Raw genomic sequence first — 15,767 nt, forward strand, 5'->3', positions numbered from 1 at the left:
TCCGAGATAGTTTAGTGGCTAGAATTACCGTTTGTCGCATGGTAGACCGGGGTTCAATTCCCCGTCTCGGAGCTCTTTCACAGCGCAAATGGTTTAGTGGTAAAATCCAACGTTGCCATCGTTGGGCCCCCGGTTCGATTCCGGGTTTGCGCAATTTTTTTTTTGTTGATTTTCTCCATGTTGACATACAGACATTTGTTTCTCTTGATAGATAACATGAAGTGAAGTCAATTCATTCCGAAATAAATGGAAGTAGAGGATCTTAATTTCAAAAATCCTGTCGGTATAGGATATTATGATCCGTTCAATGTTTTCTCACATATAAAGAATGAAATTGAAGAGAAATTTCCGTTGACAAACTTGCATTGGAAGTACAGTCCATCTAAACCTTTAAAGTCAATTCCCGTTTTACCTATTGCTCTCATTTCAGAGAAAGGAGAACTTCAAAATGTTTACGCCAAGATCATGTTTGCTAAGTTCGACAATTTGGACACGTACAGGGCACAGGTGAGACCATTAATCAAAGAATGGTTAAAAAACTGCTTGAAAAATAATGTGGAATGGATGATAATTTTCTACGTTCTGCTGGACTCAAAAGATAAACTGTCTACTTTGATCAAAACATCGGCCTTTGATAAATTAAAAGTCGATTTCGGTATTCATGGCAAAGAATTGACAGCTTTAGGTATTCAGCAGGATGGTCGGGAAAGGATCTTTAAATTAAAGGAGAAATATGAGACCAATTTGGACAAGTTAGAATCCTATAATTTATTGACTGTACAATTAAAGCAAATTTTGATTTCGACATTTGACAATAAGTATAATTTTTTGAGTAACACTAGTAGTCTGGTGAATTTGGAAAGCATGCTTGTCAAACTTAGACTTGCGAACTGTCTCAATGATATGAGACTCCTACTCGAATCCTTGGAAGTCTTTGATGAACTTTCAAACATGCTTAATCAATTTTATAACAAGTTTCCACATTCATTCCTGACAAATGCAGCATTACCCGAAGACCTAAGCGACTATAATTTTGAATCGTGCTTCGATTTGGAAAGAGTTGAGAAGGGTATTTTTGCGACGGGAGATGAGAAGATCAACTTATTCGATTTTAAATGCTACTTGTTCATTAAACAATCAATTTTGTTGCAATCTTTAGCTAATCTTGCTAGTACTGTCTCGATATCCTCTATATTTTTATCTAGGCTATATCAGAACCTAATTTGCTTTTTGAATGATTTGTCAGATTTAGTATCAAAGAATATAGATGAGTTCATTTATGTTGTGTTGGATAACTATTTAAATTTGCCAATGTGCAATAAATTAATGAAAACTTATAAGCAATATAATGAAGGTAGCGATGACCCTGTTTATCAGTTGAACGAAATACTCGAATTTCATGGCGAACTAAAGCTATTTCAGCGGTCAAAGATGGTAGGGATAGCCCAAACAAAAGGTTATTACATCAATGGTATAACCGATGTTTTAGAGGATGTCCCGTTGCATGGGGTCAAGAAAGCTAAAAATGATACTATCTTGACTTACAAACCCTTGTTAAAGGACTTATCGAGTGAAAAAGATTACTTGAAAGCCTTTGAGAGAATTACGGAATCAGCAATTCATGATTTTCTTACATCTGGTAGATCAAAGACTATTGATGTCTTAAGCATCGACTTAGCCCTTTTACATTTTCAAATGAAAGAATACGAAAAGGCTTTAAATATCTTGCAAAATTCTCATAAGTTTTTTATTTCTAATGGTTGGCATTATATGGGTGGTGTCCTATTAGAAGTTTTCCTAGTTTGCGTGGAGAAGACACAGCCTGGTAATGACAAGCTCATACTTATAACAATATTGGACTTGATGTCAAATGTGCTTACTTCACACGGTAAGCTTGGAATCAACAATTACAATTCTCTTAGAAAGAGACCTCATCTTTTAAAATTGGTCGAAAAGCTTCGAAAGCATTCAGAATCCCTAAATGAAAAAATAGAATATTCTTTGAAAAGTTTATTTGGAATTTTGATTGAGCCCCAAATCTTTGAGGACACTTCTCCGGTGGATAGGTACTACCTACGCATTGCATTAACTAATCCATATAACATTCCAATCAACTATAAAGATTTCACTTTGGAAGTATCAAATAAAGAAGGAGAAATGCTTAAATTTACTTCTAGAGACTTTCAGATTCTGGGAGACGAACATAGTATCATAAAATTGTACTCGAATGACTTTGTACTAGGCATTTTCTGGCCATTCAAACTTATCATGCAAGTTGACGAAAACTTGATATTTAGTCTGGGCTTCTTGGATCCCATGGCTATTATTAAAGCTGCATATCACATTGATTCTGTGCTACATAATAAAAGCATCGATTATTCTGACGCGTCCGTGAATGAGACTTTGGAAGCTGATGATCAATTTGAGTCAAAAAGCTTGACATACTATCAAAATTTAGATAAATTCTGGTGCGAGTATTTAGTTCCAAATGAGATCGAATTAGGAAAAACGGAATGCTTGTTTAGGATTCATAATGGATCTGTTTCTTCACAAGATTTGAAAATTGAATTTTCTTCTTTGTCACAAGAAGTTGTGATACTCAAAGAAAAGTTGAAAGCGGAAGTTGAAAAACTTGAGCCAAAAGAAGTTTTCGACATTAAGGTACCGTATAGCTCCTCCAGCGATAACAAGATAATCAACATGAGAGCTGAGATATCATATAAAGCAAACGATGAAGAATATACTCATGTGTTCATTGCGGAGGTTGATACCACATTGAGAATATCTGTTGTAGTTCAAGACATTTTCAAACCTAATTTCATTTATTCCAAGTTTCAGGTTGGCTCTTCTAATCCAAAGTTCCCAATTAGAGTAATTTCCAATGATTTAAAGTCCAACAACTCGAATTACTTTATAAAAGTTCCCAAAAATGATTTGCATTCAGCTGTGGCTTTTGGAGATCAACCTGTCTCCCTTTTTTATATGATTATTCCAGAGAGAGGGTACTCCATTAGTTCAAATGATGCTTTTAAGCTTATTCTTGAGTATTCAAATTTACAGGATGAGTGTACTAAGCATTTGAGAGAATTGCTTTTGGAGCGGCTAGTTACGTCGAATTTGAAGTCTTATTGGTTTTTGTTGATGAACTTTTTAAAGGACTTGCTCAAGTTTGATTTGAACAAGTATGCCATATATGACACCATAGAAATAGTTAACAATCATGAGATTGAACTTTTTATTGAAAAAATGGTATCTGAAAATGTGTGGAAGAAAGATGACCATAAAAAATTGCTAGACATTATGAAGGACATACTATTCACTAGCATGAAAGTTGAAAATTCATATCGTGGTAAGAGAAAATTATTTATCACGGTACCAATTCCAATCCTTAATTACTTGCAGGTCACTGAGTTCAAGTATGAACGAAAGGGTCAGTATTTGGTAGGTGAGCCCATACCAATGAAACTTACAGTAGAGACGGTGACTAAATGGGGACCAAAGGAAGAATCAGAGTCTTCGTTTCAAGTGGAGGATGTCTCTATACTTGCGGAATCATCTCCTAAAAGATTATCACCTAACCTTGATTCAGTGAAACAGTCTTTTCAAATTATAATTCAGACCGACGACAGTTGGTTAATATCTGGATTTAGGAAGCAAACTTTTGAGCTCTCAGTAACAGAGGGCAATTTCCATGAATTTGACCTCATATTAATTCCATTAAGTGTTGGAAAATTGACTCTACCAAAAATTACTATAAAATCTTCTGATGCGGTTAAGGGACGATCAATAGATTATCTTTTCGTTAATGGATCTGAGACCTTGCTAGTAGTTCCTGAACTCAACTCACTTACGTTCTCCTTTTGATTGTATATTAGCTAATGAAATAGGACTGCTAGTTCCAGCCAAGCCCGCGCAAGAAACTCTAAAAATATATTTAATATTAAGCCAGGTATACAGAAGTCCATAGATATCTATAATAATAATAATACTCCTGTATCAACTACAAGAATGGTCAAGGATACTAAATATTATGACATCTTGGGTGTCGAAGTTACAGCGACTGATCAGGAGCTTAAGAAAGCCTATAGAAAACAGGCAATTAAACTTCATCCCGATAAGAATGGCAATGACCCTAAGGCTTCGGAGAAATTTCAAGAACTAGGTGAAGCTTATGGAGTATTGCTGAACAAGGATGCAAGACAGCTTTATGATGAGTTGGGAGCTGAAGGAATGAAGAATGATCAAGTTGCCCAAGCTGCCGAAGTCGATCCTGCTGAATTATTTGCCATGATATTCGGTGGAGATAGTTTCAAGGATTGGTTTGGAGAGCTTAGTATGATGAAAGATATGTCCAAGACTGCTGAAATATTGGAAGAGGATGATGAAAGTGAAACTAGTCATCTCTCTTCTCAAAATGCTAGCACGCTCAACGGTAAGGTTGGAGAATTATCTTTGACTGAGAGAAGAGAAGGCGCTGACCAACAACATGTTGGAGTAACTAATGAAGGGGACAATAACTTAAGTTCGGAAGCGATTAAAAAGAAATCCAAGCAAAAGATCACCAAGAAACAAAGAGAAGAGATGCTTAGACTTCATGAAGAAGCCCAGAAAGAAAAGGCTGAAAGAGTGAAGACATTGAGTGAGAATTTGTTACTAAGAATTGAGAAATACAAATCAGTCAAAGCAGATAACTTTGCTCTCACTCAGTTCAAGGCCAAGCTTGATCAAGAATTAGAAGATATGAAAATTGAAAGCTTTGGAATTCAATTATTGCATTTAATTGGAAAAATTTACATTAATCAAGCCAATGCAACTACGCACGCATGTAAGACATTCGGAGTTTCTAAGATCTACACAACTGTAAAATCAAAAACAAATAGCTTCAAGAATGGTTTTGAAATCTTGAAGACTGCAGTTGATGCACAGACCTCTGTTATGGAAATGGTAAAGGAGCAAGAGGCGCTCCAGCATCAGCAGGAAGCAGGTACTGAATTAACGTTAGAACAGCAGTACCGCCAAAAGGAAATTGAGAGGTTTATTACTGGTAAGCTTGTAGCAACTGGCTGGGCCTCAACTAAATACGAAGTCACTGGGATATTGAATAAAGTTCTTCATAGGGTGTTGAATGATAAATCGCTTTCTAAGAAGGAACGTATTGCAAGAGCAGATGCGGTTTCGTTCATAGGAAAGGAAATGCTTAATGTTAAGAGGTCTCCAGAAGAGGATGAAGATGCCAGAATCTTTGAAGAAATGATGGCCGATGCATCTGCCAAAAAGTCTAAGGATAAGAGAACAGCTGTAAGAAATGAAGACATCGAAGAGTACATGCGCAAATGTGCCGAGGAAGATGAAACTTAGATAAATAAGAGACTTTCGAATGTCGTTGGCTCTTGCTTCTATATGCCTCTTTGTGTATATACTATTTAAATGTTCGTGTACGTCCCGATACTGTATATACTAATGAACTTTTGTCAGTGGCCATCATGAATTTGTCTAAAGGATAAGATATAAAATTACTCATCTTTAACAATTACTCAGCTTCATAATGACTAAATCAAAGGAAGTTTTATCATTGTACAAGGGACTCTTAGAAAAGGCTCTCAAATTCGACAACTATAACTTTAGGGAGTTTGCGAAGCGTAGAGTTGTTGACAGCTTCAAAGCTAATAAATCGGTCAGTGACCCAGAGAAAATAACTCTGCTCTACAACGAAGGAATCAATAATTTGGCAGTGTTACATAGGCAGACAACTATTTCCCAGATGTATACATTTGATAAATTAGTTGTCGAGCCTTTGAAGAAGCATCATTAATTTTAGAAAGCAATATTACATTGTCCTGTAATGCAAACACTTAAAAAGAGATTCTTCGATTCTCTGGAAGATCTTATTTCCAAAGATGCATTGTGGCACAAAAAAAAAAAAAATGAACCTTCTGAGCCCGTCTTGTTTTCTTATATCACCCTGCATCTCGCTTCTTTTCGGTAGTATAGTTGAATAATATACGCCTCAAGATTTTTGTATCTACCGGTTTCGCCTTAAAAGCTATTTGGTAAAAATCTAGGATATCACTATGGAATAGGATTTCTTTTGCTTCCATATGCTTATGACTGTTGGGAAAGATTGTTGGCATAGATCATTGGATTCATTCGCTTGAATTCGTCCTTCACCTTACCGTCTTTACCGCTCTAGGACTTCCATTTGCTACGGCATGTTTTTTCACTCCCCTGATTCCTGTCTCCGTGCCAATGATATGCTAGCTGGATAAAGCGCAATTACGAAAATGGTTATAAAGCCTATTCGGTTACAAGGAACTGAATTCAATGTATTAGAACAAAGGTATCCCGTAATTTTCGTTCTATAATATGCGTAAAAGTGAGACTATGCCCCTAGTTTTAAAGCGTAACTGCTTTTAATTGCAGTTAGGTTCAGCATTTTTATTTCATTGGCGGAATTCGCATTAAAGATCTGCACAAAGATTAATCTGATAAAAAAAGACGATTTTTTTTTCGTTGGAACTCGAGATTCTTATTGTTCAGTTCGCATGAAATAAGAGTAGTAGGAGTATTTTTGGTTCCCTATTGTCTCACTTCGAAAACTTTATATAAGTAACCAATCATTATGTTTATTTTTATATACGTTGCAGCCTAGAAGCACTTGATCGAAGGCGTACAGTGATCCAAACCTTTATTATATGTTTCGACACTTGTAAATGATGATTTTGATATAGCTCATCCGGATGTTATATAAACCTCATCGATTCATCTTGTTCATCTTGTTCATCTTAAACAAGTTTTTCCACGGTTTCAAAAGATCTACTACAACTTGTTTAAATGAGAATTGACATTGTGATCGCTTGCTGTTTGCAGCTTTTCATACCTGCTTCTTATGCGATGTTGTATCCATCTGTATATTCTGGATTTGATGTTGCATTCTATGCTTGTAATGCGTATATATCAGAAACAGCTACTTTATGTCTGCCTCTTGCTGACTATTCGAGAAACTATGAATGCTGGTGTAATACAAATTACGGCTTCGGGACATTGGCTGACTGTATAGTAAAGGGTTATAAAAATGATTCAAGAGTAGTTCAAGAATATATTGATAACTGCAACTCCAACAATGTGTCTGTCACGTTGTCATTGGACTCATTTTATACCAACTACTCAACTGCGTTGAAAGATATGAAAAATGTTACGACCATTACAGGTTTTAACATGACAATTCCCTATGATCATCCAGTCCTCCTCAAATATGGAAATGATATGTTCAGATCTTTTAAAAGATCTTACAGGGTCTTTTTGAAGAATTTTAATTATGGATACTATTTCGGGATCGGCTGCTTAGTTTACTGGGCTGTTGTGCTTTTAATTGCGGCACTTGTCAACTGGACAATTAGATTGTGTCCAGGATTTGTCAACTTTTTCACGGGTAGGGTTAGCAATATATACAGGCGCCATATTACGTTAAGTGCCACATTTAAAAGGAAAAAGACCAGTGAAGGGAAATGGTTGAGCTTTTTCGATCATTTAGTCCCTTCAAGAATGGAAACTATTATTATTGGTATTTTCGTTTTCTTGAACATTTTTTTCTGTGCTCTTTTCTTAACTCGAGTTGAGCCAAATCCAGTTTTCACAAATGTGAACGCTCAAGTGTGTACTTTGATTGCTGATAGGACTGGTGATATCGTTTGTTTCCATATTCCTCTCTTAGTTTTGTTTGCGGGTCGTAATAACTTTTTACAATGGCTTACACGATGGAATTTTGCAACCTTTATTACTTACCATAGATGGATATCGAGAATTGCGATATTATTAGTGATAATCCACTCAATTGCATTCACCATCGCATTTTGCTTAGAAGGTTATTATACAATGGAAATGCAGGAGGATTTCTTACGATGGGGCACTGTTGCGACTGTTTGTGGGGGGCTTATTTTGCTTCAAGGAATGTTTTATTTTAGAAGAAAGTGTTATGAGGTCTTCCTTCTTATTCATATCTTGTTGGCTTTATTTTTCATCGTCGGAGGATACTATCATGTTGATATCATGGGATTTGGTGCAATGTTTTGGGCAGCTGTTGCAGTTTGGGCATTCGACAGAACCGCCAGGTTCGCAAGACTTATTGCATTTGGCGCACCTGTGGCTAAGATCTCTTTGCTAGCTGAAGAAACCTTAAAAGTTATTATACCAAAGCCTAGATATTGGAAGTCTTCTCCTGGTTCTCATGCATTTGTTCACTTTGGAAAACTAAGCTGCTTCTGGCAATCACATCCATTCACATTCACTGAAGTAGATTCCGACTCTCGTGATATTGTTCTCTACATGAAACTAAAAGGAGGTGTCACGCATGGCTTGTATCAGCACCTTTTGAAATGCCCTGAAAGAACGACCAATATGAGAGTTTGTGTTGAAGGGCCATATGGCGAAGCGTCAAGTGCCAGAGTATACAAGAATGCTGTATTTATGGCCGGTGGAAATGGAATTCCAGGTATTTATTCTGAAGTTTGTGATTTGGCTAAGAGAGATATGAAGCAATCATTGAAATTGATATGGGTTATAAGAGAATGGAAGTCACTTTCTTGGTTTTACGATGAATTGAAGCATTTGAAGGATACAAAAGTTCAAATTACCATTTATGTCACAAGACCTGCACAAGTCGGTGCCTTAGAATACTTCAAGGCTATTATTAGCGACCAGTCTTCAAATGAACTAGAAGATAAAGAAAAAGATTTGAAATGTGAAAATGAAAAGGAGTACGATTTATCTTCTTCAGACCCTTCGACAAATTTGGCATATATTGAAGCCATTAAAGCTGACTTGTCTCATGTGACGTTTATGGAAGGAAGGCCCTCTATTGATAAAATAGTGGAAGACGAAGTTACAGAGGCCGATGGTTCTATTGCCTTTGTTACTTGTGGCCATCCAGTAATGGTTGATGATTTGAGATATGCAGTCATTCAGAACTTGGACAAATGTAAATATCGTGTAGAGTTCTTCGAGTTGCTTCAAGTTTGGGCCTAATCTTCCATTAAAATTTCAAGTTTCCATTATTTTTATTGTTTAAATTAATTTATATTAGTATGATAATTTAATTATAAAAGCGAAAGAACGGAGACATATAATCTGAATGAAATATGTAATGTCTCCAACTCTATCTCATTCATTGTGTGTAATCCACAGCCTAACGTATTATTCAGGATTTTGCCTCACAGATTTTTATGGCCAACGGCTTTAGTAATACCTATATGCAACTATTGTTTATGTATATCCTAAATAGGAAATGTAATTGAAAGATGCAAATTTAGCATTTTTGAAATGACAAGGCTGGAGAAAGGATAAGAAACTGAGAAGAACAAGTTGAAGAATCTCCAAAACGATAGAGGTGTGACAACCATGAGCTTTCGCCCTTATGGTAGCGAAGAAGTGAGAGTGATAAGTGACACATCAAGATTTAGGTATGAATTGGGAAAACGTAAAGCGACCTCACGTAACGTTTCACCTAACTCACAGGATGACCATTCTAGTCAAATAACTTTTGGCTCAATTTTACCTACAGAATCAAGAAATAGAAATGTCTCTTCCCGATATAGAGACCAAGACGCTGCTTTTGATGGGAGAGGAATAAAAGACAAACAATTACCACCAAAGCCAATAGATTTTGAAGATATCTATAGTTATTATAAAGGGTCGAGGACAATAACAAGCAAGATAAGTGAAGGGAGTATTGATGAACCATTCCCAGAATCGATTTCAGATCGACGAGAGAATGTAGTAGATTTGCCATATAATAATTCCCACCCTTTAAATATCCCCAGAATCTCTGCCGACATGGTTTCTACCACTCTTCAGAAAAATGATGCAATAGAAAAAAATGACTTGCCCAGTCTAAAGCAGCCAAAGGATTACTATATGGAATACACCCTGCAGCTAGCTAATTCTGACACACTGAGTGTATCTACAAGGAAGAAACAGCTCGAGCAAGATTTGATAAGACAGGTTATGAACAAGCCCTTGTTTAAGATACAAACTAAGAATTTTGTTTGGGCAGATAAACTAGATGAGAAAGAGATTGTAATATCTTATCATATTATATTGTATCTAATTGAGGTTATATTCGAGGTTATTGTGATATCATTATCAAGTGCTTTATTAAAAAAAGACGGCTCTGTTTCGAAAGCAATGTATAGATACTTCGTTGCCTCAGGAACGGTCTCTTTAATAGTATCTTTTTTATTTATTTCGACAATAATTAATTTCGAAAAACGAAATGGCAGCTTTTACTGTTTGGCAGCCGCTTTACTTATGACAACTGCTTTTATATTGGTTACTGCAGTATTACTCCCAATGAAGTGCTCAAATGGGACGATTTGTTCAATGCGGAAAGCGGTTGGGGCTTTCATTATTCTATCAACGTTTTTATGGGTTGGAAACCTAGTTATATTCCTTACCACTTTGTACATATCCAGGTTAAATTTGCTACATGATATTAACTTTGATTATAGTGATGAGGGCCTCGACAAAGAGTATAATCACTTAGCTGCTGGTTCTGGAAACCTTCAAGACAATGATCTTAAAAGATACTTTTTGAACGAACATGGAGAGATGTATGAAATAAATGATTCTATGGATTTGAAGAACAGAAACAAAATCATTGTCTACACTTCTTAATTATAATTGTACCAAAAAAATTTTTTTTTGCTTGTTTGTGGTTAGATATTGGCCACAAGATCTTATTTCTCCTTCTGTACATTATATACTTTCTTGTACTTTTAATAGATATTAAAGCCTCAAGCTAGTGCTATCTAATTGCTTATAATGTATACGTTGGGTTTGGTTTGTGCGTTAACACTTCTGTTGGTGCAATCTTGTCAGTGCTTGGTGATAAATACTCCAGAGTTAGGACCGGAGTCTAGCAAGAGCTTGCAATATATAAGAGATGTTGGAAAGCAAATTGAACTTAATTTACATGCTATTTTACCCTCTGCATTCCTTTCTCCATATTCAGCCTTAGATTCTAGCGAAAGAGAAAGAAATGATGAAATTTTGATCTTTCCTAGAAATATGTTGACACAATCTACTCTTCTGAGGTTAGGGCTCAAAGACTTGATCATTAAAAATAACACCTTTGAACATAGAGGAACTGAGAGATATTTTGAAGGAAGTCCCTTCTTCAAGGACGTTCGAGCTTTGTTCATATTCAACACAACTGAGAAAGTGAAAGTGCCCGGTGAAAGTGATAAGTATAAAGAATTTATCACACATTCGCCGCCGTTTGATCTTCCACGATACATGAATTTAGCTGATTATTATCTACTTATACCTAGGGTGTATTTTGAAGAAAATTTGAGAAGTTTGTCACTCTTTAAAAATAACTCAACAGACTATCAACATATATACCGAACATTACAAACATCGTCTTTCCAAAATGAGATGAGCAAAAACAGTCCTTTGATGGTCTTCTTGTTTAAAGAAAATTCTTTAGATGAGCTTGAAAAGTCTCAAAATCCAATAATGAATATTAAAAATTATTTGCCTAACCGAAATGGAACAAATGCATTTTCTAGTTTTTTTGACATATTCGCAGCCAATTGGATAAAAAGCGTTGGATATGAAAGTTTGATACACTCTATATTTTGTACAACCAATGCAAAATCACTGGATTACTGTTTAAAAATACCTGGTGGTAAATACATTCACTTGGTATCTCTTCTGGAACAAAAAACCAATGATACTAGTTTCGCCAAATCCAGAAATGACGGACATGGCACTGGTTACTTCAATTCGGAAAACCCAGTTGCAAAAGCAACTATTCCGGAATCAAAGGAGAGGAATAAAGTATCAAGCAAAGTAGGAAAAAATGCTTTATCGAAGCCAAAAAGACTCAAGTTATTTTTTGCCCAACGCCTTTTCACGAAATTTACCAGAAAGCAGGAAAAAAAGGGTTGGGATCATCGACCTGCTAACGCACAACAATACATTCGTGGTGAATTTAAAAACAGGAAGAGAGATTTCGGTGGGGGCCAATTTGGTATGAATAGTCTACGTTTTCCTTTATCATCCATTGCACCATCCGATAACTTCATAAAATCTCCTAGAAGCAAGTCTTATCGTCAAGTCATTTTTGATCGATTGCCAAAAAAAGAACCAATGTTAAACCGCCAGCACTCTGTCGGTACTGTGGAACCCCAAGTTAAGAGCCCAAGAATACTATTAGATTCAAAAGATTTAGAAACTGTCAAATTTCTACAAACTGAAGAATTTATTGATAAGTTTAATTTATCTTCAAAAAGTAGTCGAGACGGTTCAAAAAATTCTGACAACTCCAATGGCTCTAAACTAGAAAGAAGAAACAGGAGATTCTCAGTGTTCAGTAATGACGAAGATTGCCAGGAAATAACTTGGTACAATATATTTCACCATAGTATATTTGGAAAACCTCACTTCTGCAAACATCATACGATGACTTGAAAGAAGCTCAAAAGGAGAATGCTATACACTACATTCAGCACATATTGTTTATCGACAAGAAATTGTATAGATAATATAAGATACACTTGTTAAGATTTAAGGCTCCATATTTTAGGGACAGTGAAAAAAGAAAAATAAAAGAGAGACCTTGACATACATTCGTAAATCGTGACTTTAATACATCAAATAAAGTTCACGCGGTTACCTGACTGTTGTCGTTGGCCGTTCTGTCCCCTAAATGAAGCATTGTTATAAGCACTGCTATTGTAAGCAGTATTTGTAGTATTCTGGTTACCTACAATGGTTGAAGTTGGTTGAGTAGGTTCGAAATTTTCCATGTATAATGAGTCTCGCTTGGAGTCATTTCCACTATAACTATTTTCAGTGGGAGACCTCCTTGAACTTGAACCAAACCTCAATTCATCATCTTTAGTGTTGTTTGTCGCAGAATCAGCGTCGTAGAAAGATGAATCGTCATCATATATCACTGGAGGCTTTCCCCCGTTTTCATGACCTCTCATTGCAGTAGCACCTAGTGCCATTAACTCCATTTCTTCAGCTCCATCAGGATCATTAGGACCCTTCTTTGGATTATCGAACCTTGGCAAGAAGGAAACTCTGTCATCTTTCATGGGTTGATATCTGGTATCTGGGTTCTTGTATATCAAAGCCAAGACACATGTGATGATTGTGAATAATAACAAGAACAAAGCAAACACAGCATTGAGAATGAAATAAACAATTGCCATGACAGAACCCACAATGTGAGGTTGTTTAAACACGTAGGAGAAAAACATGAAGAAAAGGGCATTAATAGTATTAATGATTGAAATTGTGATGTTAAAAGCATTAGTCCTTTTATCCATGAATGGCCTTATCCAACATACAATAACACAAAATATTAATTCTATAGCGAAAACAATGACCGACTGAACTTTTCCGTGATCTTGCAAGACAGCAACGAACAAAGATTTGAGGAAAATGTAAAAAATACTGAAACAAATGAAAAAATAACGATCGGCTCTGAATTGCACATAAATGAAACCAAACTTATTTAAGAAAGTCGAATCACCAAATAATAAATAAGCAGGATTCTTGAATTGTCTGACAGATCTTCTTCCAATCAAAACAACTCTTATCGCGGCTTGACAAAGCAACACAATAGAAATGACAAGTAAAAACACAGCAACAACTACCGTTCCAGTTGAGTCTCTGGAGCATAACTCCCACACACACATTACAGTCAATTGTGGGAATGCGACCATCATTAACCTGTATAAAGCTCCCTTGATAATTTGAGGCCATTGCTGTCTATATTCATTGAATTTACCCTCATTCATGACGTTTGATCTTATCAAGATTTCCACCAAAGCTTTGAACAATGTCAAACAAACAACCATCACAAAAGCAAAGAATAACAAGAAAATAATAGATGTCATAAACAACGTAGTGATTTCTATCCCTGCCAAGTAGGCAACTCTCTGCATACCTCTTAAAACAAGAATCTTCGAGGATAAATCTGAATTTTTTTCATTTGTGGTGTAAATTTTCAGATCCAATTTGTCAGAATAACCAAAATCATCAGAATCAAGATCAATAGATGCTCTTTTAAACAAAGTTAAATGAGCATTGCGCTTTTGTCTTTGATACAAGTTTTCGATGGTATTTAAAAACTCCATGGATCTTTTCATCTTCTTTTGCACTGAAATGGATAAGTACTCTGATTTCAAAACATCAGTAGCAGTACCACCAGTGGACTGAACATACCAATTGGCAATATTTTGAACAAAACCAACCTTCACGATACCCAAAGACCACTGAAAATTTTGAGCCCAAGCTGCAGCAATTGGTGGAACAAAGGCCACAGCCATCATCGACGTTATGGCCAAAGATTGGAAATAAATGAACAAAGACATCGAATTTGATGCAATGTGAGCTGCTGTGTTAGAATGCCCAATAACTGAGACAATACCAGATGTAATAAGACCCAAGCCGGATATGGCAGCAATCGGCCAAGATGCGTACTTAGTTTGAACAGTCTTACCGTTAGACAAAACAGCCTCCACGCATGCTAATTGTGTCCCATCATCGTCGTAAATCACGACTCGAACCCTGGCATCAAGGTCAGGAATAGTATAAGCAATGGAAGGTATTTGTTTAGTTATACTTTTCTCAAGTTTATAATCTGAGCTCAAGTCCAAATGACCCGTAGTCAAAGGACATACTGGTTGATAGTTCATCGAGCAGAAATCAAACTTCTTGGTAATGGCATTTATACCATATGCAATCAACTGAATATCAGCACTCACTTTGGCGTTGATGTTTGAAATGGCCGATATATCGTAAGTGACTGACGAGTTACCAGGATAAAATATCACATCGAATTGTGATGCAGTAAACTGTGAGTTTTCCATACATGTCAACAAAGAAGTTGACAGGATGTGTTTCGTTGCGTAAATTCCATTGTAGAAAAAAAAGAAGGTAAAAAACCAAATTGCCGAAAAATTCATTGTGATCCTGAGTTGGTTAATCCTTCAACAATATTGAATACTAAGGGTGTAATTATAAACAGATCGGATGAATCTTGTTTACGCCCAACTTTCCTGATTAGTGAACGTCACTTTTAAATGTTTACAAAAGTCGTGAGATCAATTTTAAAGTAGATCAATGCTGGCACCTAACAGACAATAACTAGAATGTTAATCCGCTTGCTCACTCCTCTTTTTGTCCAGCTTCGACTGATTTTAATTCCCTTGAACAGCTTCTAGTTCAAAAGATCGTGTACTTGCTGCAGATGCTCCCAGGTTATCTTTTTCAAAGCTTTTTCTTGAAAACACAAAAGTTGACCTGTTTCAATCAATTTATAGAAGTAGTTTTTCTAAATAAAACCAAGCCTTTTTACAGCACTTACTTCAAACGTGACGACCAACAAACTTTTGTGTCACATTTTATATACACTCCAGAATTATTCTACTGAATCCGGGTTCCAAGCAGAGGCACAATACAAACTAAAGCAGGGGCAAGCTCGGTAAGATGCTTTCAAAATCAAAAATGAGAAGTCTTTACCTTGTACCTTGTAACTTCGTAATGCCGCAGAGTTAACTTAGGGCTGTATATCTGGTATCAAGTGATTAGAGGAGTTTAATCAGGTTTAGTTAGTTAGCTTTTCGCGGCCAAGAGAGTGGTCCTTGGCATACTAGAACTTACAAACTGAATTGGGCATCTCATGTGAGTGAAATACGTTCTCTCTTAAATCGACGACTCATCAGCCCTAAAGGTAACGAATATTCGCGTATTGG

At 36.1% G+C, this 15,767-nt stretch overlaps 8 protein-coding genes across 8 annotated transcripts; 7 read left to right on the top strand and 1 right to left on the bottom strand.

The window, feature by feature from the left end:
* Positions 1-38: 38 nt before the first annotated feature.
* PRCAT00002051001 (uncharacterized protein) lies at positions 39-215 on the top strand (the record flags this gene model as incomplete). The annotated part of the gene is made up of 1 exon (XM_062951879.1): positions 39-215. The coding sequence occupies one exon, from the start codon at positions 39-41 to the stop codon at positions 213-215; it is 177 nt and encodes a 58-aa protein (XP_062808838.1).
* A 31-nt stretch (positions 216-246) lies between these two features.
* PRCAT00002052001 (transport protein particle complex II subunit) lies at positions 247-3,864 on the top strand (the record flags this gene model as incomplete). Its single annotated transcript, XM_062951880.1, has 1 exon — positions 247-3,864. The coding sequence occupies one exon, from the start codon at positions 247-249 to the stop codon at positions 3,862-3,864; it is 3,618 nt and encodes a 1,205-aa protein (XP_062808839.1).
* Positions 3,865-4,008: 144 nt separating this feature from the next.
* On the top strand, positions 4,009-5,358 carry PRCAT00002053001 (uncharacterized protein; the record flags this gene model as incomplete). The annotated part of the gene is made up of 1 exon (XM_062951881.1): positions 4,009-5,358. The coding sequence occupies one exon, from the start codon at positions 4,009-4,011 to the stop codon at positions 5,356-5,358; it is 1,350 nt and encodes a 449-aa protein (XP_062808840.1).
* A 187-nt stretch (positions 5,359-5,545) lies between these two features.
* On the top strand, positions 5,546-5,812 carry PRCAT00002054001 (uncharacterized protein; the record flags this gene model as incomplete). Its single annotated transcript, XM_062951882.1, has 1 exon — positions 5,546-5,812. The coding sequence occupies one exon, from the start codon at positions 5,546-5,548 to the stop codon at positions 5,810-5,812; it is 267 nt and encodes an 88-aa protein (XP_062808841.1).
* Positions 5,813-6,831: 1,019 nt separating this feature from the next.
* Positions 6,832-9,021, top strand: PRCAT00002055001 (uncharacterized protein; the record flags this gene model as incomplete). Its single annotated transcript, XM_062951883.1, has 1 exon — positions 6,832-9,021. One exon carries the CDS (start codon positions 6,832-6,834, stop codon positions 9,019-9,021), a length of 2,190 nt encoding a protein of 729 aa, XP_062808842.1.
* A 372-nt stretch (positions 9,022-9,393) lies between these two features.
* On the top strand, positions 9,394-10,668 carry PRCAT00002056001 (uncharacterized protein; the record flags this gene model as incomplete). Its single annotated transcript, XM_062951884.1, has 1 exon — positions 9,394-10,668. One exon carries the CDS (start codon positions 9,394-9,396, stop codon positions 10,666-10,668), a length of 1,275 nt encoding a protein of 424 aa, XP_062808843.1.
* A 147-nt stretch (positions 10,669-10,815) lies between these two features.
* PRCAT00002057001 (uncharacterized protein) lies at positions 10,816-12,468 on the top strand (the record flags this gene model as incomplete). Its single annotated transcript, XM_062951885.1, has 1 exon — positions 10,816-12,468. One exon carries the CDS (start codon positions 10,816-10,818, stop codon positions 12,466-12,468), a length of 1,653 nt encoding a protein of 550 aa, XP_062808844.1.
* A 182-nt stretch (positions 12,469-12,650) lies between these two features.
* Positions 12,651-14,978, bottom strand: FLC2 (flavin adenine dinucleotide transporter; the record flags this gene model as incomplete). The annotated part of the gene is made up of 1 exon (XM_062951886.1): positions 12,651-14,978. One exon carries the CDS (start codon positions 14,976-14,978, stop codon positions 12,651-12,653), a length of 2,328 nt encoding a protein of 775 aa, XP_062808845.1.
* Positions 14,979-15,767: the final 789 nt, after the last annotated feature.

The sequence above is a fragment of the Priceomyces carsonii genome, assembly GCF_900007245.1.
Source record: "Priceomyces carsonii strain CBS4050 genome assembly, scaffold: Debaryomyces_carsonii_scaffold_2, whole genome shotgun sequence".
In the NCBI taxonomy this organism is placed as follows: Eukaryota; Fungi; Ascomycota; class Pichiomycetes; order Serinales; family Debaryomycetaceae; genus Priceomyces; species Priceomyces carsonii.